At 41.6% G+C, this 27,840-nt stretch overlaps 1 protein-coding gene across 1 annotated transcript; it reads right to left on the bottom strand.

Moving 5' to 3' along the window:
- Positions 1 to 369: 369 nt before the first annotated feature.
- On the bottom strand, positions 370 to 27,611 carry LIPK (lipase family member K). Its single transcript, XM_059395801.1, has 10 exons — positions 27,477 to 27,611; positions 22,332 to 22,447; positions 19,848 to 19,962; positions 17,031 to 17,229; positions 15,685 to 15,794; positions 14,392 to 14,528; positions 9,019 to 9,165; positions 7,081 to 7,152; positions 4,577 to 4,648; positions 370 to 1,181 (listed from the first exon to the last, which is right to left on the bottom strand). The coding sequence occupies exons 2-10, from the start codon at positions 22,434 to 22,436 to the stop codon at positions 942 to 944; spliced, it is 1,197 nt and encodes a 398-aa protein (XP_059251784.1). The 5' UTR covers positions 22,437 to 22,447; positions 27,477 to 27,611; the 3' UTR covers positions 370 to 941.
- Between the last annotated feature and the right edge of the window lie 229 nt (positions 27,612 to 27,840).

Below are 27,840 nucleotides of genomic sequence, written 5' to 3'. Positions count from 1 at the left end.
GCTTTTAACCAAAGAGACAAAATAATAATAATAATAATAATAGTAATGGCTTGTTATTACTATCAACAGAAGTTCACTATTGCTGGTAAGAAATTAACCACAAGGGGTGCCTGGGTGGCTCAGTAGACTAAGCCTCTGCCTTCCTTCAACTCAGGTCATGATCTCAGGGTCCTGGGATCGAGTTCCGCATCAGGCTCCCTGCTCAGCAGTGAGCCTGCTTCCCCCCCCCCCTCTCTCTGCCTCTCTGCCTACTTGTGATCTGTCTGTCAAATAAATAAATAAAAATCTTTAAAAATAAAAAAAAAGAAATTAACCACAAATGTGGAGGTTTAAAAGAATATCCATTTATTTTCTCACTCTTGCTGTGGGTCCACAGTCTGGACATGGTGCAGCTCCCTCCTCTGTTCAGGGAATCCCCGGGCTGCACTCGAGGTGTGGCCAGCCTGATTTCTCCACTGGAGGCTACACTGGGGAATAATGGGCTTCCACGCTCACCCAGGAGCTGGCTCTAATTCCTCCTGCAGCTGTACAACTAAGGATCCGTCAGTTTGCTGGTTGTGGGCTGGAGGCCACCTGCAGATGCCAGATGTCACACGTGGCTCCTTGCCATGCAAGCTTCCATATCTGTTCACATCATCAAGCCGACAAGAGGAAGCTCTTCTCCAGTCTACTTAGATGGAGTCTCATATAATATAACACAATCAGGAAGTGACGTCCCATCACCTTTGCCTTAAACATGATCTAACCAAGGGTGTGGCACCATTACCTTTGCCAGTTCTGTTGGTCAGAAGCAAGTCTCGGGACACTCCCATACTCGGGGGAGAGGATTACCCCAACACATGGACGCTAGAAGGTGAAAACCACTGGAGGGGTCACCTTAGGGGTTTGTGTGCCATGTTATTAGTTTGAGAATCCACTTACTTAGAGAAAGGAAAATGTATTTACTTTTGCAAACATTCGTCCATCAGTCTAAAAAGGTCTTGGTAAATTTCCTTGGGCGCGTCCTGTCCGAGGTAAAAATCCACATGATTGTAGTGTGGGATCAACTTGTAGTAAATAAGCCTGGTAATCTTAGGGAGTAAATTCTCAACGTCTTTGAGATCAGCCACACGGTCATGTCCTCCACTCCACACAGCCGTTGGTACCTCCATCTTTGTGACGTCATATAAGGGAGGTGTAAGCTAATTACAAATAAAGAGATAGAGGGAAAAAAAAACAGTTTTTACAGAAGACCACCTAATGAAGTAGCATTCAATATTAATTGTTTTTTTTAAGATTATATTTATTTAACAGAGGAAGAGAGATCACAAGTAGGCAGAGCAGCAGGCAGAGAGAGAAGGGGAAACAGGCTCCCTACTGAGCAGAGAGCCCAATGTGGGGCTCAATCCCAGGACCCTGAGATCATGCCCTGGGCCAAAGGCAGAGACTTAACCAACCAAGCCACCCAGGTGCCCTAACTATTAATTGTTAAGCAAGTTCTTCAAATGCTCCAAGCATGCAGTTAGAATACACTTAGTGATCTATAAACATTAAAATGTTCAAAGTACTTAAAAACACTTTTGTGCAATAGTTCAATTGTGAGCAAATTAACAACAATGATAAAAAAAAATCCACAACCATTTTATTCCTGATCTGCACTTGGAGGAAAACAGGAAAGAATTCTAGGGGAAGGGGGTTCTTATTTCTATGGGGGCCATCTTTCTAGTAACACTTGCATGAGGACTATGTCCTTTTCCAACAAGATAGATGTGTTTATGTATTGGATACATGTAAATACTTCATCTCATACACAGAAATCTGGACAAGGGGTTACTGACACTTGAGCAGGCTCTTGGGGGAGCACTGAGACCAACAGAAGAAAACATCTGAAATACCAAGTTAAGAAGGAGACAGCCTGTTCCAGAGAAGAGTGGCTGTGGTATTAATCTCTTGCCCCTTCTCTCTGGACATACAGCGTTTCTCACGTGGATCCAACAAATTCCATCCTCCAGTTTATCAGTGGTCCAAGATGACCAGGCCTGGCCTACCCATCCTTCATTCTTCTGGCTTCCATGACTGGATGAGAGATGGGTACATGGCTAAAAACCAAGCCAGAGCTCTCTCTGGAACTTTCGGCTAGAGTAATTGAGAAAAATACTGGCCTTTTCTTTGGATTTGCAGTTGGAAGAATGCTATGAGCTAAGTACCACCAGGCACCCTTTCACTACTATTTTTAAAAATAGCTTAAGAAGGGAAAGGGCATACACAAGCAGAAGTGGGAGAGAGAGAGGGAGGGACCAAGGGAGCAGGAGAGCCTGGAGGACAGTGTTTAAGTTTCTACCTATTGTGAATTTCCCACCACACTTCTTAGCTCAGTAAAGCATACTGCTTTTATATTTTTTAAACTTAAAATAAGTTTAAATAAATAAAAATAAGTCTTCTGTTTAAGCCTCCAACTCTTGGTTTTGGCTCAGGTGGTCAACTTGGGGTTTCGAGATCAAGACCCTGCATGAGGCTCTATGCTGGGAGCAGAGCCTGCTTGAGATTTTCTCCCTCTGTCTCTGCCCCTCCCACTCATGCTCTCTCTCTTTCTCTAAAAATAAATAAATACATCTTTAAAAAAGAAAATGCACCATCATTAATTTTGGCAGCAACATTAGGAAGAAAATGTCATAGGGACAAAGGTACAGATCCTTAGGAACTTGTAACCTTGCCCGGGAGAGGTTTCCTAGATGAGAAATGCACACGGGTGGGCCATACCTAACTAGGCGAATGTGCACCCAGACTTCCCTGAGCAGGGCGGTATTCAGGCAGAGAGCATGGCTTTAGTCATTACAGAAGTCACTGGCAGTCCATGTGTTGGTGTCTGGGTCTTCGCATCACTAACTATCTTACTGTTTCCACCTACGCTATACTGCTGGGAGACTATGGCCTTGGGCTTAGAAGCAGGTGGTCAGTGAGAAGGTGTAGCTGCAACAGGGAGTGAGAAAGGTCAGGAAGCAAGTGAGTGCAGGTCGGCTGTGAGCATAAGGGCTCAGGGGAGCAGAAGGGCTCAGGGGAACTGGCGCAGTGCCCAAAGGCAAAGAACAGCAGAGGCAAGAAGAGACGTGCTTCCCCTGACTCTGTGGGTTTCTCAGTAGGATGATACAGGGTACAATGACCCGGATGCAAGGAGGGCGAGAGCACAACCCAGAGGGAGCAGCACGTGCTAGCAAGTATATGGCAACCGACTGGGGCTCCGCAATGGTTTAGGACACTATGAAGGACAAAAGGGGGCCCAGAAGATGGCAAAGCAAACATGAACGTGAAAATCAGGATGCAAATAAGACGTGCTGGCTTTGGGCCAAGAAATTCTTTTTTACTCTCGTGGTAATAAAGGATTGGTGATTACATTGATAATCACGCCTGCCTAATTTAGGGCTATTACTTATACTTGTGACAAAAGCTATTGCTTTGTACAGTTGATTTCATCTACCGTCAGTCTGGGATTTTCCATTATTCATTCCCTCCAAGGTCCCAAGCAAAAGATTGTAAATGAACTTGAACTACCCCCTCTCCCCACCCAGTCTTCTGAGGATCTGTGAGCACATTGGTAAAGCTAAGCATTGTGACTCAGCTCTCAACCAAATTGATATCTGAGGCCACAGATAAATTCATCAACCAAGACACTTTCCTTTGAGCAACTATCTATTCCTGTGAGGACGAGGAATCAATCAATTACAGCAGTAAACGGCACTTGGGACATAGTGGATGAGTCTGTGGGTGGCCAGCAGTTTAGGAGAAAACTATAGAAGTTCGGGAGGAAAATTGGATTTTTCACACCAGCCAAAATTATGCAATTTCAATACTGCAGTTGGGGTAGCACTGAAAATTTGCTTTTGCTTTTTAAAAAAAATTCCAATTTTTTCCATATTCCTGATTTGAGGAACTCATGTGTCTTTGATGACTACTTGTTTAATTTGAGCTCAGTCTATTAGCATGAGGCCAAAATCATATACAGATTTCCTTATAAATTCTGGAAAAAATAACAACAAACAGAACATAACCTATTGCCATTTAATATAAAACTTTGGCCCCAAAAGTTTTCAGAGATTGTGTTAGGAAGTATCGTGACCCACTGATCTCTGACAGATAACAGCACTTCTTCCTTAGAGTGAGAGTTCTGCCTCGTATATCTTTAGTGATCCATGTTGTTTAGTGATCCAGTGTTGTTTTTTTATTTTTTATGAGTCATACATGGCATCCCAAAGAACTGTCCCAAAGCGCTGAGAGATTCTACTTTTTGAGAAGGAAGAAGTGCAGTGGAAGAAGAATGGATACAAAATCCAGGAACCCTGGGTCATACTCAGGTCCATTACTAGCTAAATAATTTTGGCAATTTACGTAACCTCTCTGAGCCTCTGCATAATGAGGACAATCATATTTGCCTTTCACAGTCCTCGTGAGGATCACAGTCATGATGTGGAACCTGGCAGGAAACCGAGAAGTAGCATCTGACTGATATACAACATCTTGGGTAGTGTTGGTGGTTAACGAGTGAATACCACTTTATTAGTTTGCAAGCAGGTGCCCCTGATGATTATTGCCATCTCTGTACCTGGTGGAAGTGCCTCATGTTCTGATCAGCATTTCCCCAATCAAAAGCTTGGAACAGACCAGAATTAGCAGCCTATAATAAAATAAAAATAAAAATGCATTACCATGATATAAGAAGACAGCACACATTGAAAGACAATAAACAGAAAATATACAAAGAGGATGACATCACATCCCACTGTTTTGGCATAAGAGCTAAAACCCAGTAAAGAGGAATAAACCTGATCATATAAATGATAAATATTGATATACTAATTCACAGAACTGACTGTTTTTCAATCCCTTCTTCCATACTTCTCGAACGAAAATCCTCAGGCAGCAATGTCCTTAAATGTTCTAATGCCTATGAAATGTTTACAAGGATGCTGGGTGGGATGATTCTTGAATATCTTAGCTTCACGAATTTTAATTTTTTTTTTTAAAAGCACCAGCTGGACATCTCCTACATTGAAAATTGACTGTTTTCATGTACAAACAGCTTTGTACGTTATCCTAGGCAGGCGGTCTAGGGTATTAGGACCATATTCCTTATTCTTTTTTTTTTTAATTTATTTTTTATAAATGTATATTTTTATCCCCAGGGGTACAGGTCTGTGAATCGCCAGGTTTACACACTTCACAGCACTCACCCGTCTTCCAAACCCCCTCCCCCCAGCAACCCTCAGTTTGTTTTGTCATATTCCTTATTCTTAAACATTTTGTCGCCAATGCAAGGAATGTTCATTAACTCGGAGCCTCCTCAGCACTTTCTATTTGAGGTACAGTGTTGCTGTCCCCCATCTGCAGGGCCAGGCAGCCTGTGTCTCCCACGTCATCTGTTCCTGTGGCCACAGCCTCCAGGTCTGAGACACCACACGCACCCATATTTGCATTTTAATGTTTAGACTTTGGCTATTAGAATAGAAATATTCATAAGCCTCTACACCTAAGGGTTCCTTCTGTGATTTGCCAGGAAGCAGGTAACGTTCACATTTGTCTCAAGGGCTTCATGAAATGATTTTCAGGGTAATCCAAGGGTTTTTTTCTTTTTCTTTTAGGGTTTTTTTTTTTTTTTCTTAACTTGACTCTCTGATTTTTTTTCCCACCCTCGTTGATTTAATCCTGATTTTTAGTTTAAAATTAGTCCCATCGTGATGTCTAAGGACAGATGCAGTAGTCTGCTGCTGTTGGAATTTTGCAGGGTTTTGGCAATGGGAGGCACTATCATGGGCTTCTTAGGTCATCTTCCCCAATGCTCATCTGTGAAATGGAAATGACAACATCCTCCTCACGGGCTGTGGAAATCTTTTTTTTTTTTTTCTTTTTGGTTGTGAAGATTAAATAGGGTAATGCAACAAGATAAAATAAATAGGGTAATGCATATGAAGTGGGTGACACCTAATTACCACCATCAGCATCAGCCTCATCACCCCTGCCTTGGCTGTCTGAGTAACTTAGAGCCACATGATTTATCTCATCCCCTCCCCCCACTGTCCTGACTTATTTCTGTCCTGAAGAGGATTTTCTGTCACAGGAGAAGAGACCTTCTGAAGAGCAGTCAGCTGGGAGATGCGTAAGGGACTGGCTAGGACATCTGTAGAATGGGGGTCCCAACACCTCCATGGAAAGACTGTTATTAAGAATTCAGTGAGACTGAATGAAATCACACATATGAGTAGCAAGAACACATAGTAAGTGCTCAGTAAATGTGAAATTGAGGTCGCGTCACCTGGAAGGCCATTCCCATCACAGGCTCCAACCGTCTCCTCACCGGGAGGAGGCCCTGTGGCCTTTTTCCTGCATGAACTTGAAGGCTTAGCTTCTGGGGGATATAACTCTTCAGAGGAGTTCAGAAATCCTCAACTAGTATTTCAGGCTATCTAGAGCAGTGCTTCTCAATCTTAAACCATGGAACAAATTTATTTGGGTGGAGGTTAAAGATTCCTAGGGATCTCAGATATATTAAAACTCTGGGAAGACCTTTCTATCCTCCTTCCTTCCACACATGTTCATACATACTTGGCTCAGAAAGCTCTACCAATTGAATTTGACTTGTCTCTGCACTTGCTGAATATTGAGTAATAGGATAAGTAGAACACTTAAAAAAATTTGAAACTGAGGGTAAAAACCAGAAACCATTAATCTATTTTAGTCCTTCTCTAACATTTAATTTGCTCAGAACGAAACGTGATTTCCATACTCTGAAATGGCCCACATGCCAATAGGAGGCTGAGCAGATCTTTCTGGAACAGCCCATATCATGCTGTATAAAGTTCTGTTAGAACTGACAATTTTCCAAAAGAGGAAATACAAGCTTTCCCAGAAAAGGTCGTGTGGAGGGACCCAACAATCAGAGTTCAATCAGAATCTGTGGGAACTAGGCCTGTACACCAGACACTATTGAGGACATGAACAGAAGAGAGAAGAGGAAGTCGCTGCACAACCCCACAGTGGGCTCTGTGAGACCACTCCTCAGGGGTCTCCGAGACCTACGTGGACCTCATCTCAGGAATAGAGAGCTCTTACCTGGGCCCAGTGCAGCATATTCTGAACAGACGTGCCCGCGGAGCTCTGCGCCAAGTAAACATCCAAGCGACTCTGCAAAGGAGAGAATTTTTCCTCATCTGGAGGCTACTCATGTGACCACACCACAGATAAACCTGAATATTCTCTCTGTCAGGAATAAACATGTACCATACCCTCTTGAAGAACTTTCTCCTCCCTTGGCTCTAGTCTGCCCTGTGCAGCCTTCCTAAAGTCCAGAGGCCATCCTGCAGGGTCGAAGGCACTAACACATGTTCTCTCCAGCCTCACCTCAGACAGGTCCGACAGTCCAGGGGGTCAAGGAGTAAAAGCCACAGTGACCTTCCTCACCCTGGGTTGAGTCCCAAAAGACATTCCCAGAGAGTTGTTTATCATGAGGCATTGACAAAAGATCTGAATGTTTGCTTTCTGATTTTAACAACATGGTCAATATTCTATAGGGCTCTCTGAAAGTTTGTGGGACATAACCCAACCAGTGTTGTAGCTTCCATTAACATTTAGATTTTTTTCTGGATTAAAAAAATTTTTTTGTTTGTATTTTCCATTGCATATTTTTTTGCATATATGAAAGAGTTATATATTTCCACCAAAGTAAGCCTACTAGAAGCATCATGGAGCTTTTAAAAAACACAACTCCTCATGAGCTACCCAATACCATGAGGTACTATGAGGTACCCAATACCAATACCATGAGCTATTGAATCAATATCAAAACTTCTAGGGGTGAGTTCTGGACTTGTGAAGTTTTTCAAAGTTCCACAAACTCTTACTTATGCATCCCTGCTTATCCACTAAAACATTCTTGTAGAGACTATAATATTCCATAGGATGGTCCCCAAAAGTGAAAAAAAAAAAAATGGGCCAATCTGACTGTACAATGAAGGCCCTCCGTGGGAGTTATTCTGTGAAGTCTTTCTTTAGCAAGCTCTTAGGCCATGCCTCGAAGGTATTTTTGAAATGATCTCAGTTGGGTGTGCATAAAGGTCCTCTTACTCAGCTCTGCCTACATGATATGCCTCCATCAAAGTGATAAACAAGCACAGTTCCCTTCAGTAAACTGAGAATAACGTAGGGGAGGAATGTGGAAAGCCAGTGACTAAGGCATGCTTTCCATAAACCGCCTTTTTTAAGTCTTGCTTAAAAGCAAGAGAGGTGTTATCAGTGCCTTCCACTAACAGAGGGAGACTAGGCTCTGGGCAGAAGTCTGGGAGATAGTCGAAGACCATTTTCAGCTTTGTCCTGCCTCTGGTTTCAAAGATACTTCCTCTCTGGCTTGGGAGTAAACAGTACACAGTGGACAGTAGCTGACTCTTTGGCTCAGCTAGTGGGGACTGAGGAAGAAAAGGATTTCATCTGGAGAGAATTCACCAGTAACCCAGCTTATCTCTCTCAGTGTCCCTTGAACAATGAATCTATACTTAACATTGGAAAGCCACCCCTTAACCTCTTTGGATTAAAGAAGTAAGTGGTTCAAAAAATAACTATTTCCAAGTCACCTATAAAAGAAGAAGACTGGTTCAAAAACAGATGCCTGAGCTTACTCCCTGAGAGTCTACTTTGGTAGGTGTGGGGTAGCGTTTAGGCATAGCAAGATAAATTTCTAAATCCTAGCCTTCATGTAAGTGAAGGACTTTCCAAGGGCAGCATGTTGGCCAATAGCAAGAGTTGTTGAGAATGTTCAGTGGCCAAGCCTTCTCCTCAGAACCTCCTACTAAAGCAGGTGGACTCCCCAGCTTTGGTTGGAAACCACCACCATGTATCTTCAATTTAGAAGACCAAAAAAAAAAAAAAGAAAGAAAAAAAGAAAGAAAGAAAGAAAAAAAGATCTTGAAATGTGGTCTCCACATGATTCAGTACAAATTCTCCTCACCTCTGTGCAACAAAACAATTGTTTTCTTGGCTCTGACTACTTACACATACCATGTTTAAATTTTTCGGGTCAAATCCACTCAAAGTAAACAGGAAGTTGCTGCAAATATGACGAAATAGCTTCCGGTTGCACACCTTGGTGGCAATGAATTGGTCAAAAAACGTATGAGGGTAGAACATCTTGTCACCAAATAGTGCCTGCAGGATGAGTATAAGACACCATCAGATTTCATGGATGTGGACGTCAAGAGTGGAAAGGGATAGACAAGGGCTGGACAGCGGTGGTATCTGCACTACACTAGTCCTCAGTGAAATAGAGAGCTCTGTTAAATTTTGTCTTTGGTTCTCCCAACCCACCCTGGTGATCTTTCCAACTTTCCTCTTGATGCCTTTTCCCAAGATCCTCTACTTGGGGTGTTTTGAGAATGCCCCTTGTGAAAGTAGTCCCTGTAGGGAACTGGTAAGTCTCTGGAGTTGGGGATACCTTGGTTCAATTTGGGACTCTGTTTCTTATACCTTAAGGGAGTATTGAATTTCAATTATCCAGAAGTTTCTCAACAATGACATGAAAAATTAACATGCAGTATGTTGTGAAGATAATAGGTCTTGTTTAAAAGGAGCCTTCTGGGGGCACCTGGGTGGCTCAGTAGGTTAAGCCTCTGCCTTTGGCCCAGGACCGAGCCCCACATCGAGCTCTCTGCTCAGCAGGGAGCCTGCTTCCCCCCCTCTCCTCTCTGCCTGCCTCTCTGCCTACTTGTGATCTCTCTGTCAAATAAATAAATACAATCTTTTTTAAAGGAGCCTTCTACAGTTTCTAGAATCTAGTAAACACTCCTCAAACAATAACTGCTATTATAATTAGTGAATGATTGTTCCAGAATCTTTCAGCGAACTCTTCCAGAGGCAAAAGCTCAACCCCCCCCCCAAATCGATCTCTACTAATGGAATTTCAGGCAATGTTGCCAGTGAGTTGAATTTACCTTCTGAACTTTAGGAATCTCTTTAAATTAGAACACAAGTTCATATCTAATTCCTGTGCATAGAATATGAATCTTGCCTTTGTTTCACAATAACTTGTTTTATAATCTTAAATTAGATACAAAGATGAAAATATTCTAAAAAAAAAAAAAAAAGACTTTATGTGTTTATTTGAGAGAGAAAGAGAGCAGCAGGAGGGGCAGAGGAAGAGGGAGGGAAACAAGCAGATTCCCTGTTGAGTGCAGAGCCTGGTAGCTTGATCCTAGGACCCTGAGATCATTACCTGAGCTGAAGCCAGACAACTGCTCCTTCACCCTAACCCAAAGATAAAGGATAGCAATGCAGGCCAGTCAGCCATGCAGCGCCCATTCCCTACCGTGTAGTCAACGTGACCCGTAGACTGTGTAATTCCAAGTTGGTTCTAGAGGTGGCGTACTTGTCACGTAGCAGCATATAGCTCTAGCTGCTGTGAATTTAAGGTGTTCCTCCTAGGTACCTGGCCCCATGCCAGGTCACATGGTTTACCAAGCAGAACATGGGCTGGATGCAGCTCTTGATGGCCTGCTGAGCTGGGCACCATGTGCATGGCTGTATAAGGATCCAGAACTAACTTTTTCAGGTTGGCATTGAAAAGGAGGGGAAATGATTATGTAGAAGAAAGAACATCGACCACAGATGGCCTGGTCAGATCTGGGTTCAGGTTCTGGTTCTACCACCCATTTGCTGCGTCATTTGGGACAGGGTGCTTAGTCTTTTTGAGCCACAGGTTCTTCTTTTAGAAATGAAGATGGGCGCTTTGTTGGCTCAGTCAGTTAAGCATCTGACTCTTGATTTTGGCTCTGGTCATGATCTCAGGGTTGTGAGATCAAGGCCCTTGATGAGTGCTGAGTGTAGAGCCTGCTTTGGATTCTTTCTCTCCCTCTGCCTGTAAAGAGAGGAAGAAAAAAAGAAATAGAGAAAGGATGGAAGAAAGGAAGACAATACTAACAATCCTTACTACTATAGAAAACATTCAAAGAGGAAAGGGTCAAAGCAAGCTGTAGGTCAGAAAAAAGATAGAGGGGCAAGAACACAGAAATGCTCAGGGGTAAAACAGGGGTGGACGATGTCGAGAGGATAAGCAGTTGGTAATTAGGAGATCCGAAGCACCAAGTGCTGAGGTTTTGAATCTAAAATAAACTTAAATAATAATACTAGACAATTTTTACTGAGCACCTGCTATAAGCCAGATAAGATGCTTAAACATATATCGTCTCAATCAATCTCCAAAAAAATTTGACAAATCTTACCCCTTTTTTAAACTCATTCATTCATTTTCAAGGTTACTGAGGAATAATTGATATCATAAGACAGTGTCTTATAAATGGAAGTTTGTACGCTTTGACCTACATTACCCCATTTCCCCCTCCTCCAGCCCCTACTAACCACCATTCTATTCCCCTTTTCTATGAAATTGATTTTTTAATATTAGATTCTACATATAAGTGATTCAGTACAGTATTTGTCGTTCTCTGTCTGGCTTATTTCACTTAGCGTTGTGCCCACGAGTTTCATCTGGTTTCCTTATTCTCTTTGGACTTTTTTATGTTCTTTTAAATTTTCCCATTTTAATTTGTCTTTACTATTTTCCAGAAGAGCTCTACTAATTTATATTTTCACCAGTAGCGTACAAGGGTTCACTTTTCTCAACATCCTTGCCAACATTTATTTCTTGTCTTTTTGGTAAAACTCATCTAACGAGTACGAGGCAATGCTCCATTGTGGTTTTGGTTTCCGTCTCCCTGATGATGAGTGAGGTTGCGCATCTTTCCATGTGTCCGTTGGTCATTTGCATATCTTCTTTGGAAAAATGTGCATTCTTGTCCTTTGCCCATTTTTAATAGGATTACCTGCTTTTTTGGCTATTGAATTGTATGAGCATTTTTATACATTTTGGTAATCAACCCCTGATCAGTACATGGTTTGCAAAGATTTTCTCCCATTTTGTAGGCTGCATTTTCAATATATTAATCACTACCTTTGCTGTTGAAGCTTTTTAGTTAGTCCCATTTGCTGATATTGCCAGTTCTCTTGGTGTTTTATCCAGAAAAATCATCGTCAAGACCAATGTCAAGGAGGCTTTTCCCTATGCTTTTTTTTAAAAAAGATTTTATTTATTTATTTGACAGAGAGAGAGAGATCATAGGTAGGCAGAGAGGCAGGCAGAGAGAGAGGGGGAAGCAGGCTCCCCACTGAGCAGAGAGCCTGATGTGGGGCTTAATCCCAGGACCCTGGGATCATGACCTGAGCCGAAGGCAGAGGCTTAACCCACTGAGCCACACAGGTGCCCCCTCTATGCTTTTTTCTAGGAGTTTTATGGTTTCAGATCTTCAGTGTAAGTCTTTAATCTACTTTGAGTTAATTTTTGTGAGTGGTGTAACATAGGGGTTCTGTTTCATTCTTTATTTAAGATTTTATTTGACAAAAGAGAGAGAGCACAAGCAGGGGGAGTGGCAGGCAGAGGAAGCAGGCTCCCTGCTAAGCAGGGAGCTCGACACGGGACTCAATCCCAGGATCCTGGGATCATGACCTGAACCAAAGGCAGACGCTTAACCGACTGAGCCACCCAGGCGTCCCTCATTCTTTTGCATGTGGCTGTCCAGGTACCCCAATACCATGTGTTAAAGGGATTGTCTTTTCGCCATTGTGTGTTCATAGTACCCTTGTCAGAGATCAGTAGACCAGAAATATGGGTTTATTTCTGGTTCCCTATTCTATCCCACTGGTCTACGCACCTGCTTTTAAGTTAGTACAATACTGTTTTGATGACTGTACCTTTGTAAAAGAGTTTGAAATCTGGAAGTGGGATGCCTCCCCTTTTGCTCTGCTTTCACAAGACTGGTTGGGCTATTTGGGGCCTTTGTATTTCCGTACAAATTTTAGGATCATTTTTTCCAGTTCTGTGAAAATTGCCACTGGAATTTTGATAGGGATAGCACCGAATCTGCAGTTCGCTCTGGGTTGTATGGGCACATTAGTGATATTAATCCTTCCAATCCATGAACACAGGGTATCTTTTTATTTATTTGCACCTTTCTGGTTTGTATAGGTATGGAACTGAATCACCATGGGCTAATTTACTTATTTCTCACAAGCCAGAATCCCTGGCTTCTACAAAAATGCTCTCCCTTCCATCTGCTTTAACTAAAATCACTGAATGCAGCAATCACTTTCAGTCTGCCATGGGAGAAGCCCATATTAATCTGTTAGAGGAAAACACACTAAACCAATTTATTTCAACAGAGTAACTGATCAGATTCATTAGCTCTCAGCACACAGAGGGAATTTGGAGTTCAGGATATTGCCCAGATTTTGAGGAGTTGACGGACTGAGGGTCTATGAAGCATGGGCAGTTGAGTAAGGTTGGGCTTTCAGTGGGGCACTTGGGTGATGCAGTTGGGTAAGGATCTGACTCTTGCTTTCAGCTCAGGTGGTGATCTCAGGGTTGGGAGATCGATCCCCACAACAGGCTCCATGTCTAGCGGGGATTCTGCTTCAGATTCTCTCTCCCTCTCCCTCTGCCCCTCCTGCTCATGCTAGCGCGCTCTCTCTCTCTCTCTCAAATAAATAAATAAATATTTTTTTAAGTTGGACTTTTCAGGTGGGAAAAATGTAGGTTCTAGGAAAATCCTGATAACAATGAGTAGCTGACATTTATTAAAATTTTATAATGTGCAAGACCAGGTTCTAAGGGATTCACAGGTTTGAACTCAATCCTCACAGCAGCCTGAGGAGTAGGGGAGGTGCCCTCTTTGGGGCACCTGGGTGGCTCAATGGGTTAAAGTCTCTGTCTTCTGCTCTGGTCATGACCTCAGGGCCCTAGGATTGAGCCCCACTTTGGGCTCCCTGTAGGGATCCTGCTTCCTCCTCTCTCTGCCTGCCTCTCTGCCCTACTTATGATCTCTGCCTGTCAAATAAATAAAATCTTTAAAAATAGATTCAATCTTTATGGGTGAAGAACATGATTCACAAAACCTATAAGGTCTTGACCAAAGTTACCCAGCCAGCTAGGATCCAACCACATTCCACCCACTGTCATGCTGTGTTCTCAATCCCTACCCCATATTGCTCCTAAAAAACCAGGGGCCACTAGAGAGAAATTTAACCCACGAGATTAAACAAATCAATTAAATACTTCAACATTGGCTTTATCTGTGAGGGAGAAATGACATGGGATAGAAGCCCCTGGTGTAGATTTGGACAATAGAGTAGGATGGTATCGGTGTGAGCTCCCTGAACCCTGTTGTTAAAATTACATTATCGACAGATCTATGTAGACATCTTACATCTGTGATAGTCTCAGAAGCTTATAAAATGCCATTTTGTCTAAGGTTTTCTTCTCTTGAAATCAGTGAAAATAGAACTAGTTTTAGTAACTACAGATTTAAACTTGGAGGAGTCACATACCTTGACTACTTCTCTGGAAAGAGTTTTGAATTTTTTCATAGGACTTTGGGTGTATTTCACTGTGATGACTGGAGCCAATGCAAAAAATATCTTAATCCTTTTAGCCAGCTCTGGATTGGTAGAGAATGCTATGAAGGCTGAAGGGGAAGAACACACGAGTCTATAGATTTAAAACAATTCTTCATTCACCATAAATGAGAGCAAAAGAAGGCATGTTAAAAGCAACAACAGCCACTACAAAACAACTCAAAATAACTACCACTGGTAAGGAAAACTTTCCTAAACTTCTCAAGAAGAAAACTGGGTAATTCAAAATGCAATGACTTTCCTGTCCCTGGAGAATTTAAGTCTACTCATAGTGCTACAGAAAGGGTTCAAACATCCACTGGGGGGCATGGCCAGGTAGACTCCAAGGGCCACTCTACCTTGACCATACTCTTTGGTATCAGATAATATTTGGCCCACAATTTTGGCTTCCCATTCACTAGCCGTGGCAAGTCTTAGTTTGCTCAAACTGTAAATGTGGAAAACAGAATCCTCACAGGATGATTCTTTTGAATCACATACATATAAAACAGAAGGTATTCTTTGGCATTCTCACCATTGGGAAGGATTTCCAAATTCAGCCATTTGTAAAACATGGAGGATAATGGTCTCAAATGTTTCTAGGTTGCCATGAGAGATAGTACATAAGATGCACAGCATCCAAAGACCTACTTTACACCAGAAACCTGGTCAGGATTCAGATGCAGAAAAGAGCCTTGTGGAGATGCTGTTAGTATTGTTGAGGTGTCTAGCTACATGGGGAGCAGGGCAGGGGGCGAAGTGCCTCATGCCATTGTCAACATGGCCCCATCTACCTCTAGCCTATCCCAGGGCCTCTGGGAACAAAAAGAAACAATAATTATAGTATATGATTTTCACAGTTTGTAGTTCTCTGATTTCTTTTTGGTGTCCTCATTCAATTGAAAGCTCTTTAAGGGAAAGACTGTATCATTTTTATCTCGGCCTTCCCCACGTCTAAACCAGCATCCAGCAACCGTGTGTGGTATATACACACATGAATAAGTCCCTCTCCCTCAGGCTTATCTGTCCATTTCTAAATTCAGTCTGGGGCAGCAGAAATCCCTGGTGTCCTCCTCACTTTATTTACTCTTCAGAAACCAGTCAGAGGAAACGGTTTCCCAGGCCAAGTCCTCAAGCTTGAGACTGCACAGAAGGAAGAAGTCCTGAACCTTTCATGAATCTGGAAGGTTCTCTGACACTCTCAGATCCCACCTGTCCCGAACATACCGATGGTGGTGCCTTGTGAGTGGCCCACATAATAGAGTTGCTCTTGTCCAGTTTTCTCTATGATAAAATCGATTGTGGCTGGAAGGTCATAGCCAGCCATCTCGTCCACGCTGCCAAAGAGAAAGAACAACAAAACTGGAAAAAGAAACCATCCATTGTCAGGCCTGCAATGTTTAGACATGTTGATTGTAGGCATAGAGACATAGCTTTTGTCAGTTTAATATTAGAGTCAATATAGAACTTTCAGCATCTCGGCAAGTTTTGCAGATGTCCCCTTGATTGTAAGAGTCACATGGTGAAGAGACCAGAATTGGAAAAATCTGCTTTGCAAAGGCCCAGAGAGCATTTTCCTGTAAGCCTTGCCATAGTTCACTAAATTCTATGGCATATTTACCTTGAAAAGAACAGTGCCTGGGATGCTTATTTTAAAAGCAGACTAAAGAAAGCAGATCTGCAGGCGTCAGCCCAGATAGAGGGAATCAGAATTTCCAGGGAAGTGGCGCAGCAATCTGTGTATTTATCAATCACATCAGCTGTTTTGCTGATGTAGCTGGGAAAACGCTCAGCTAGGGAATGATCATGGTACCTGTACTCGTGCTGTCACAGGGTGGCACTGGGGTGAGGAATGAGGAAATAACAAGAAAGGCATCAATGGCTTTAGTGGCCTGTAAGGCATGCTTCTTAGCTCCTGGGCCAGGATGGACGGTCGTCCCTGGCTGCTGTGGCTTCTAGAGCAGACCATGCCCCAGGAGCTGTTGCTGGCAACTCTGCTCTTCTGTCATTCTGTGCTCTCAGGCTTTCTTTTTATTTCCCCGGGACCCCGACTCCAGGCCCAGGTCTCAGCCCCGCCAGCCGATGGTTTATTCCTCCTCAGCAAACAAACATTGGAGGTACCACTTGTGCAGACTCACCCAGGGCTCACTCTTGGCTTATCATAAATGTCTGGGCCTCAAAATTTGCACCCAGAACCTTGTTTCTGGTCCCATTTCTCCATCAATTCCTACTTGAGCAAGCACCTCATGTAAGCTTCCTTTGGGGTCCACAGTGGCTAAGTGACAGTCTTGGAATTAACCTTCTTAAAAATCTCTGCATTTTGATTTTTCTTTTTGCATATATACTTTGCACACACACACACACACACACACACACACCAGCAAGCAGGGTTTTTAAAACAAACAACAATGCAGTGAATAAGGGCATTTCTCCAGAGCCTGGGTAGAGGAAGAAATGTTTGTTTCCTTCTTACGGATTCCACTGGGTTGCATGTGCACAGAAAGGGAAAACCCAAGGGTGTTCGTGTCCATGAACAAGGTATACCCTTTATTTATTAGGATGCAGATCCTTACCTGAAGGCCCAGTATTCTTGAGATTTGGGTGAGAATTTCAAGTGTTTCCTGGACCAGGTGTTGCCCCGGCTGTTCCCCATCCACACATCATAACCGCGATCTGCCAGAAGGAAAGCCAGGCTGTTGTTCGGGAGGTTGCATATCCAGTTAGTGGCAGACGCGATTAAGCCATGTTGCAAATACACGACGGGTCTCGGAGCTGAAACACACACAGGCAACAAGACTCTCAGGTCCCCATGCCTTCAGGGTCTGTAGGGGAATCCTCTTTCCTGACTTCCTCTAGCAGAACAGAGGGCAAGGGATGGCATTTGGCACCTGGCAAACCTGGCTTCGAGTCCTCTGTGAACAAATTAGTTGGGCAAGTAATTTGTTGTCTTCTGTCTTGTTTTTCTCTTTGTAAAATTTGGATTATATATACTGTTTTACATTGTTCTGTGGGCACTGGAGTCAGGTTGTTCTTGCTCAAAGTCGATTCTGCTACACGTTAATCCCTTGTGCCTCAGTTAATTTATCTGTATAATGGGCAGTGATAACAAATGTTATCTCCTAGTGTAGTCAAAAGAATTAAATTAGAATTAAAAAACTTAGGCGAACCTGGATGGCTGAGTCAGTCAGTGTCTGCCTTTGGCTCGTGTCATGATGTCAAGGTCCTGGGATGGAGCCCTGTGTTGGGCTCAGCCCTTAGTGGGGGGAGGGGTGTCTGCTTCAGGATTCTTTCTCTTCATCTCTGCTCCCCCCTGCACTTATCCTCTCTCCCTCTCTCTCTAAAATAAACGAACAAATATTTTAAAAATACATAAAAGACTGTCCAGCATAATGAATCATTTCTCTCTGATTATTCATATCAATAAGGCTTGCTGTCTCATGGAGCATCTGACTACCAAACTAAATTTTTCTCGAAATAATAACAGAAACATTAAAAAATGCCATTTGTGAATATTGACTGAGATCCAGGCACTAGGCTCAATTTTACACACGCCACGTGGTCTCATTCACATTGTCAGAAAGCTAAACAGCAAAAGGCAAGGTGTTCAGGAACATGTTATGCAAAGTGAAATTGCAAAGTCCTGTTCACAATGTAGAACTGGGACATCTTGATGAAGAAGAAGGCAAGAAGTGGTGTTGAGACACAGACAAGAGAGAAAGTGACAACAGTGTTCTTTTCTTTCACGACGGGTTTGTAACTGTGCTGGTGCCCAAGACCCCCTCAGCTCCCCCGGGCTGGACAAGTTCCTGGGGATCGGGTCGCTACACCGGGGTCCCAGAGAGCCTTCTGTCACCCAGACACAAGAAACTAAACTCTATGTTCATTCAGTCTACCTTTGGAGGAAATGGAAAGAAGGAGTGTTATTAATTCTGCTCAGTTATTGCTAAAGAGCAGTCATAAGCCATAGCCTGCCCCGGATCGTCTCACTGTAGAGTCAACTGTCCAGCTCATGCATTTCAGCAGCTCGCTGGTGAACCAAAATAAAAGTTTGGGCAGACAAAGTTCTCAATGACTATTTTCAAAGGTAATGGGGTTATCTAGAATCTAGATTTTTCTCTTCACACGATAAACCATTCTGATACTGCTAAGATTCATTATACAAGACTCCAAAGGATCAAATGAGCTAAGATTTGAGAGAAGAAAGCAAAGAGTTCTTGCCAGATGAATTCCCCCTTTCTCTACAGAGATCAATCTGTGTTGTAGGGAGCTAGGGCTGACTCATTAATCAAGTTTAAGTATAGCACTATTTGGGCCCAATTTAGGACCCCTGGATGGCTCAGTCAGTTAAGCATCTGCCTTCAGCTCGGGGCATGACCCCAGGGTCCTGGGATAGAGCACCCCACTGGGATCCCAGCTCAGCGAGGAGTCTGCTTCTCCCTCTACTCTTCCCCCTGCTAATGAGTTCTCTCCCTCTTTCTCTTTCTCCCTGTCTTTCAAATACATAAATAAAATATAATCTTCTAAAAAATCAGGTCAGATTTACTTAAAACATGAAGTCCCAATGACTTAAGAAGAGAACTAATTACAAATGAAGTTGCGAAGCTGTTGGGATAGCTGAAGCAAAAGACAGTGATCATGTCCAAGTCTAGACTTGAGGAATACTGAAGCAGAGAGGAGTTTTCAGATAAGAGACAGATTGGAGGCAAAATTGGTATATCTTGGCAACTCACTGCATATAGGAAGTGATGGAGAAGAAAGCATTAAGTTGACTCCTAGGGGTCTGGTTGTTCAGCCTCACAAGGGTATCTCCAGAACAAGACCAAGTTTTCTTTCATGTTGTTTTGGAAGGAAAATGTGATGGAGTATAAAAAGATTAAATAAACAGTATACAGTTGACCTTTGAACAACATGGTTCCACTTATACATGTTTTTTTTAATAAATCCAGTACAGTCCTATAAATGAATTTTTTATTCCTTGTGATTTTCTAAACATTTCCTTTACTCTACCCCACTTCACTGTAAGAATACAGTATATGATGCCCATAACAGACAAAGTACGTGTCAATTGACTATTTATGTTATTGTTGAGGCTTGTGGTCAACAGTAGGCTATTAGTAGCTAAGTTTTGGGGGAGTCAAAAGTTACATGTGAGTTTTCAGCTGCTTGGAGTAGGGGTAGTGGTGTCCCTAACTCCCGTGTTGTTTGATCCAACTGTGTATCTAAATGCTTGAAAAACTCCAGAAGATTCTACGAGTGAAATGGAGCGAGACTGGTGGAGGTGATGAGTTTCTCATTTCAGAACAAAAGCTGCCTGTCTGCTCTGCTTCTCTCAGCACCCCTAGGAATCTCTGCTGTAGGCATTCTTCCTTCCATAACAAAAGAAATCCTACTTGTTCTGGGACATCCTCTTCCATGAGGAATCCGGTAAATTCCGAGGACATAACCATCTTTGGTCACGACATCATACTCTTCGCAAGGGTAACCCCAGTAGGAAATAATCTGGCTCTGAAAAGAGAAGAGGAAAACAGACACGACCATGATGTCACCTCTCGGTTCGTATACCTACACTGCAGTATAGCACTTTGAATTACACAACCTACTGTTCAGCTAAGTACTGGGATAGAATGTAGCAGGAAAATCAGGATCACTTGAGGAAGATTTTAGAAGAAGGTTGCATGCAAAGGCAGGGGAAGGCAAGGTAGGGTGACCATACCTCCTGATATTATTAATGCCACCCAGGTACACTCTCAAAATGTTTGGGAAAAAAAAATGTATGATCATGGTCAGCTACTGAGGGAAGCCATGGGGATTGTATAGGACCCCATGGCAGGTAACAAGTGAGCTATGACTAGACAACCTTAAATGGAGGTAGGAGAAAGTAGTCACCAGGCCCAGAATGAGATAGGTAGAAAGGGCCACATGGAGGAGACAGCCCACCTAAGGTGACCACGTGGAGGAAACAAGGGCTCATCAACGAATCATCCAACCTCCCTCTTGTCCTTCTGATCTCTGCTTAAGATTTCAAAGGGCTGAACTGAACTGAAGTCAATGTCAAAGGAGCTTGTGGACCTAGGTCAGCTTCTTGACCAGAGGGAAAGATGCAAAGAAGAGAGAGTGAACCCAAATGAAACCTCCTGCACAGATACACAGGCATGAGGGGAAATGTTGTTTGCTGGTCATCTTCAGCAGAAAGAGTGTAGTGTATATGTTCTGCTTTATTAATTGTTACAACGAGCCTTTGAGATGGGGTCGTACCCACTTACAATGGAGAGAAGGGAGTGTTAGCAAGCTGCACAATCTATCTGAGATTGTACGCTAGGAAGAGAGAAAGACAAAATTAAAGCATAAGGAAGCTCAGCCCCAAAGCGCATGGCTTTACCACGGGATTACGCAGGTACCCATGCAAAGTGCACAAAAGATTTGCATATGCATTTAAAGCAGTGGTTATGAGCCTAGACTCTGGAGACAAACCACATGGCATTGAAAGCTAGCTCTTTCTCTTCTTAGCTGGGCAACTCCGGACAACTTATTTAACCCTTTTGTCCCTCAACTGTAAAATAAAAACAATACTAGTATCTCTTCACAGACTTGTTCTGAGGACTTTGCATAAAGTATCTAGAACAGTGCCTGGCACCCAGCAAGTGCCCTGGAGATGTTTATCATTCTCATTATGTTTATAGAATGATTAAGAACCCCAAAGCACCCAGACCAGGAAGGAAGAGAATGTGTGTGAATATGAGAGAAAGAGGGAAAATTCCATATGATGACATATAGTCACGGACTGTGACGTCAGCCATGTAGGAGGTTAGGGCTGCCTGCTGCTTACCATGGAGAGAGGAACAACAGGAGTCACTAATTAGCCACTGTGACAGTTTCATTCTTCTTAAAGTCCTAACACAGCCTTGACATGGGTGAGGACATCACTGGTACAGAATGTGTGCAAGAGTATGGAGTAACCCACTGGAATGAAGACTATGGTGGAAACTGGTCATTTTCTTCCTTCCTTCTTTTTCTTTCTTCCTTTCCTTTCTTTTCCTTTCCTTTCCTTTCCTTTCCTTTCCACCTTTCTTCCTTTTTCTTTTCTTTCTTCCTTTCCTTCCCTTTCTTTTCTTATTTATTTATTTATTTATTTATTTATGTATTGAGAGAGAGAGATCACAAGCAGGCAGAGAGGCAGGCAGAGAGGCGGGGGAGAGGGTGGAAGGCAGGCTCCCTGCCGAGCAGAGAGCCCGATGTGGGGCTTGATCCCAGGACCCTGGGATCATAACCTGAGCAGAAGGCAAAGGCTTTAACCCACTGAGCCACCCAGGTGCCCTCCCTTTCTTTTCTATTCTTTCCTTTCTCTCCCTTCCTTCGTTCCTCTGTTTCTCCTTTCCTCCCCCCCCCCCTTCTTTCTTTCCTTCTTTCCTCTCCTTTTTTGACTAACACTGTTCCATTCCACTCTATTCCTTTTCACCTCTGGTATAAATGTCTGTTATAAACAACAGTTACCATGTCTGGCTTATTAAACTAAGAGAAACCCTGAAACAGCTCACAAATTAAAGAAATGGCTTTAGAAAGAACTTCAGGGAGAATGCAGAGATACTCTGTGGAGGTCGTCAGTATGAACTCATGGAACTGTTCTTCAGGAAACCACCATCAGATGGTAGCTCAAACCACCAGGAAAGGGAATATCACTGCCTCAACTTGGTTCATATCTTTAAAAGTTTAGATTAGCAACTTCCAGACCTGGTGAGCCCATGCCAGGGAACAGGGGCACGAACACAGATTTAGTCAACGCAGAACTGGTTGTAGACAAGCACACCAATTAGATCTAAAATGATGATACATTAATAATTTCTTATCTTAATGTTTGTTCTTCATGAAGGACTTACAATATTCATATTAGCTTCAGGATTTGTGATACTTCCTTTCTTGTGATAGCCATATACAGGTCCAAGAAGAAGCATCCAGTATGCTGTTGCTAAAAGCTGCTGCATTTGGGGTCTGCCTAGAAAAAGAGATATTAATATATTTGTCATCAGAGAGAATGCTACAAGTGAACTTTGTGTAATCCTTCTGTAATACGACTGCAGGAGAGAGTAGAAACATGATTCTAGGTTGTGCTTTAGCAAGCAATAAACTTAATATTCAAGACTAATTCCAAGAAAAATCTGAAATTATGAATCTTTAGTAAGAAAAGAAAGAAAGAAGGAAGGAAAGAAGGAAGAAAGGAAGGAAAGCATAAACATCAAATAAGTCTCCACTATACAGCTGGACAAAAGAAGGGAATGTAGAATTTGTAGAGAAAGAAATATAGTGGCCAATATATTCATGAAGCACATTCAATATCTCAATAGTTATCAAATGAATTAATTCCTTGTTTTCTGATCATAGGAGTAAGCACTGGCACAAACTTTACAGAGAAATTTATTACCATGACTTACAAATTTAAAAATATTCACAATTTTCACTCAGCGATTGTTTCCAGCAGTCTATCCAAAGGAAAAATAATATACATAATAGTAAAGAAATACATATTATAAAATCACTCCTGATTATATATCTTAATATAGAGAAATTTACCAACTAAGAGATTGATAAAATAAAAATTATGGGCGAGGAAGAATGGTATTATCCAGCCATCAAGTACAATGTGTTACGTGAAATCTCTATTATATAATATTAAGGGAAAAGCAATGTGAATCGTGCACATATGTTGAGCCCAATGAAAAAAAGCAAATGACAAAGAGAGAAAAAAGACTGTCCCCTGCCAAACCCCTCATGACTGACCCTAAGACCTGACCTTGACTGCCCACTGCAGGTACCCATCCACATTCGCCCAACATTTCCCTTAAGTTCTTTTTTTACAGCCTATCTCTTAAGCCGGGGTTGGGGGGTGGGGGTGGGGCATGGGAAACCATGATAGGCACAGCACTCTATGATAGAAACCCAAAGCACACCCCTCAAGCAATAGCAATTGTCCAGCGGAAGAGCTCCTGTCGCCCAGAGCACCCTGACCCGTGTGAGCTTAAACCCGGACTCAAGTCTGTGCAGATGGACCGTGGAGTGACTCGGTTGCCTCTACCTCCTTATAACGCTAAAATCTCCACTCAAGGGGGGCACAAGCTTATTTACATAACGTGCAATGTACGTGCAGGCAAGGTTCCTCAGGGCGCATGCTCAACCTCGTCCCTGCCTCTAGTAGGTCCGACGACAAGGCTCCTGTGTTTAAATACTCATCGTCACCCTGAGGAAAAGGAACCTATCACCCTTGCTCAGGGGTCCCAGCTTTGGAAGTTATTATTCCCCGCGATCTCCTTATTTGCTGCAAATGACGTTTTCTTTGTGCGACAACACACCTGGTGTAGTTTCTCTCTGTGACTCACCAAGAAGCCAACCTACTCAGTTTCCTAAACACCAAATTTTAATTACGATTATATCTGGATGGTGAATGATTGTCTCATTTTTCTAGACTTTCCATGTTTATAGTATTTTTTTTTAAATATCCAGTATTACTTTGTCTTAAAAAAGAAGTTACTTTTCAAATAGAAAATTCTCAGAAGGGTGGGGGAGAAAAGATGATTATATTCCCCATTTGGCTTTGAAACCACTTAAGTTTAAAAGCAACAAGCAAGGAAACGATCGCAGCAATACCACAGGGGGACACTTTGCAGGATGGAGAGTCTTTGATTCAAGACACTGTGGCCCATCACCACTGCGTCCTGCCTCTCCTGTGTGTGCTGGGACCTTGGATCAGGTCATCTCTTCGTGACTAGCAGCAAAATCATGTTTCATGGAATTTTCGGTAATTTAATATAAAAGTCTACAAGCTAACAATCTAATTCCAAAGACGTTGGTCACCTTGCTGCTTCCTCATTCCTGGCCCTCTGGTTAAAAAAAAAAAAGTGGGGGGGAAACTTCTTTATTCAAAAGAAGGAGACATTTCTGCACACCATCTCAAAGGGTTTGCTTTTTTTTTTTTTTCCGTTTCTTAGTATCTTCCTCCTTCCTTCCCGTCTTCCCTCCTTTTCTTTCCTTCTTTTTCCTTCTCTCTATGTCATTCTCTTTTTCCCTCCAGCCCTCCTTCCCTTCTCTGTAGCAGGAAGAATCACATCAGCATTTGGGTTTTAAAGGGCTTTTTGGGGCACCTGGTTAACCCTCTGACTCTTAATTTTGGCTCAGGTCGTGATCTCAGATTGCTGGGATGGAGCCCCATGGCGGGCTCAGCAGAAGTCTGCTTGAGGTTTCTCTCTCCCCCTCCTCTCTCTACAATAAATTAGTAAATGAACTTTTAAAAGAAATAATGGGTTTTAAATAGGACTATTCTCTCTGAGGCCAATAAACAGAACTGAAAAGTGGAAACTGCATGAATAAATCAGATTTAGATACCCACAAAGGCTGTACTTAGGCCGAACAGGTGCTGTGGTTAATGAGAAGAGGAAAACAAACTTTGGCTCAAATGACTCACAGTGTGGAGTCTGGAATAATAAAAACACACTGTCTGGAATAAACAGGAATTATTCTGAGGATGCTGTAATATATTTATAGCAAGCACTGTTTCTGTTCACTGTTACCAGAATTCAGGCCATGAACAGGTAACACTGGGCAGGTCTACAACATGGATTTGCTGAATAAATGTGAGAATGGTAAGCAAGTAAATGTAAATTACTCATGTTTTTAGTGGTTGTTGTCATTGCTGGCTTTAACTCTTTCAGCTGAAAATATTGCTGAAATGAACATTTCTTATCTATTTAAAAAGAAAAGAAAATCTAATTTTAACCGAGAGAGCTCAGCTGGTGTACTTTCCTTCCTGATAAATTGTTCTTAATCTTCTGAGTGGATCCTTGGTAGCCATGATTATTAGAAGAATATGGAAATTAATCAAATTAGCAAATAAAATCAGTTTCAAAACTGGAAAATAGATTTGACAAAGCTCAACTCCTCTTCCTAACCAAAACTTGTCAGCAAAGTAGAAATAGAAATTCCTCAATTAGTTGAAAGACTCTGATGAAAAATCTTCCAACTGCCATTACAATCAACAGTAAAATACTGAATATTTTCACCTTAAGAATGAGACAAAAGGCTGGGTATGTGCTCTGATCATGTTCATTCAGCATGGTACAGCAGGTGTCATTAAATAAAATAGAGTGAAAAGAAGGGAAAAACAAAACTAAAAAGCAGAAAAAGGTGGGAAAGTAGAAGTGAAAAGGAATTTGCAAATGACATGATAGTGCATTTAGAAAATCCTAATCTGCACCAAAATTACTAGATATCATGAGTACATGCAGAGAAGTATCAGAACACAAGATCAACATAAAAATAAGCAATTATTTATTTTATGCTAACAGAACAATGCTTATCAAACAAAAATTTTAAAATACGAGTTAAATAGCATAAAAAACAAAAATTGTAAGTAACAGCTTTAACCAAAGACCAGCAAGATCTTTACACTGAAAACTGCAAAACTTAAAGAAACCTAAATGAGTGGAGAGAGATTACCTACTTTATAAATTAAAGACTCCATATTGCTAAGCTGTCAGTTCCCAAGTTGAACTATAAATGGATCAAGTTTCAGGTACAATTTGGCCAGACTTCTTAATAAAAAATGACAAGCTGATTTTATAATTTATATAGAAATATAAAGACCCTATAGTAGCCTAAGCTATTTTAAAAAAGAATAACAAAGTTGGAGGACTTACACTATACAATTTAAAGATTTACTATGGAATCACTATAGTCAAGACAATGTGATATTGGCAAAAGGATTGAGGAAGATCCATTAAAAGAATAGAGTACAAAAAAGAAAAAGAACAGAGTACACAGAAATAGACCAAATTATATGTAATCTAATAGCTTTTGACAGATGTTCTAGTGAAGTTCAATGAGAAGAGAAAAGCGTTTTCAATAATTATTTCATTGGAGCTTTGATATCCAGTTGGATATCAATTTTGAAAAAAAACTTGCTACATTTCTTAAACCAGACATAAGATATACTTGAGATGTATTGCAAATAAAAAAGTGAAAACTAAACTACAAAGCTCTTAGAAGAAGTCAGAAGATAACATCTTTACAAATTTGGGATAGACTAATTATAAAAGAAAAAATACTATAAATGAGTCTTTCTTAAAATATTATAAACAAGTTTTTCTTTAAATAAACTTCTGGTCATCAACAACACCATTAAGAAAATTAAAAAAGCAGATCACAGACAATATAAAAACTTTTCAATCGATACCTGATTTATAAAGTACATATGTGTAGGATTTTTTAAAATTAGAAAAATAATAAGTAACAAATTTAAAATTAGCAAAATACTTGGATAGTCACTTCACGAAAGGATATATAAAGAGCCAATAAACACACCAAAAAGATATTCAATATTGTTAGTCATCAGAAAAATGCCAGTTAAAACCCTCATGAGCTACTACTGCCTACTCACTACATTGGTTAACATTAAAAAGACCAGCAATAGGGGCTCCTAGAGGGTTCAGTGGGTTAAGAATCCAGCTCTTGGTTTCAGCTCTGGTCATGATCTCAGAGTCCTGGGATCAACCCCTACACTGGACTCCCCATGGGGCATGGAGCCTGCTTGGGATTCTCTCTCCTTCTCCTTCTGTCCTCCCCCTTCTGCCCTCAAATAAATAAATCTTAAAAAAAAAAAAAAAACAAAACTGATAATAGTAAGTAGTGGAGAGAAGGAGGAGCAATCAGATCGCTCATACATTGCTAAGGGGAGTTTATAATATTAAAACTGTCAAAACTGTAAATTTCTTAAAACCCTATAAGACTGCAATTCGATATTCAGGTAGTTGCTCAAAATAAAAGAAAATACAGGTCTATATAAAAACTTGTTTACAAACTTGTTTCTTGAAGCTTCTTCAGAATAGTGAATTACTGAAAATAGCCCAAATGTCCATCAATATTAGAAGGGACACACAGATTACATTTATACAGTGCAACTCATTGACACATATGGCATAGATAAATCCCACAAATGTTTGCTGAGTGAAAGAAGCCAAACAAAAAAGAACGCTTACTTGATAATTCTTTCTCTATGAAGACCAAGAACAGGTAAAATGAGGGGTTCCTGGCTTGTTCAGTCGGTGGAGCATATGACTCTCAATGCCAGGGCTGTGAGTTCGAGCCCTGCGTTAGGTGTAAAGATGACTTAAAAACAAAATCTAAGGGGAAAACAAGAACAGGTAAAATAAATGTGTTGGAATAGAAAAAATAATAGTGTTTGGTGGTGGCATTGATTGGAAAGGTACAAGAGCATCTGAGTGATGACAGTGCTCTGTATCTTAACCAGGTTGATTGTCAAGATTCACCAAACTGCACACTTAAGATTTGTGCATTTTTATTGTATGTAATTACAACTCGATTAAAAAAACTGGAAACTAT

The sequence above is a fragment of the Mustela nigripes genome, chromosome 4 (genome assembly GCF_022355385.1).
Source record: "Mustela nigripes isolate SB6536 chromosome 4, MUSNIG.SB6536, whole genome shotgun sequence".
NCBI lineage: Eukaryota > Metazoa > Chordata > Mammalia > Carnivora > Mustelidae > Mustela > Mustela nigripes.
This window is presented reverse-complemented; position numbering and strand designations above follow the sequence as displayed.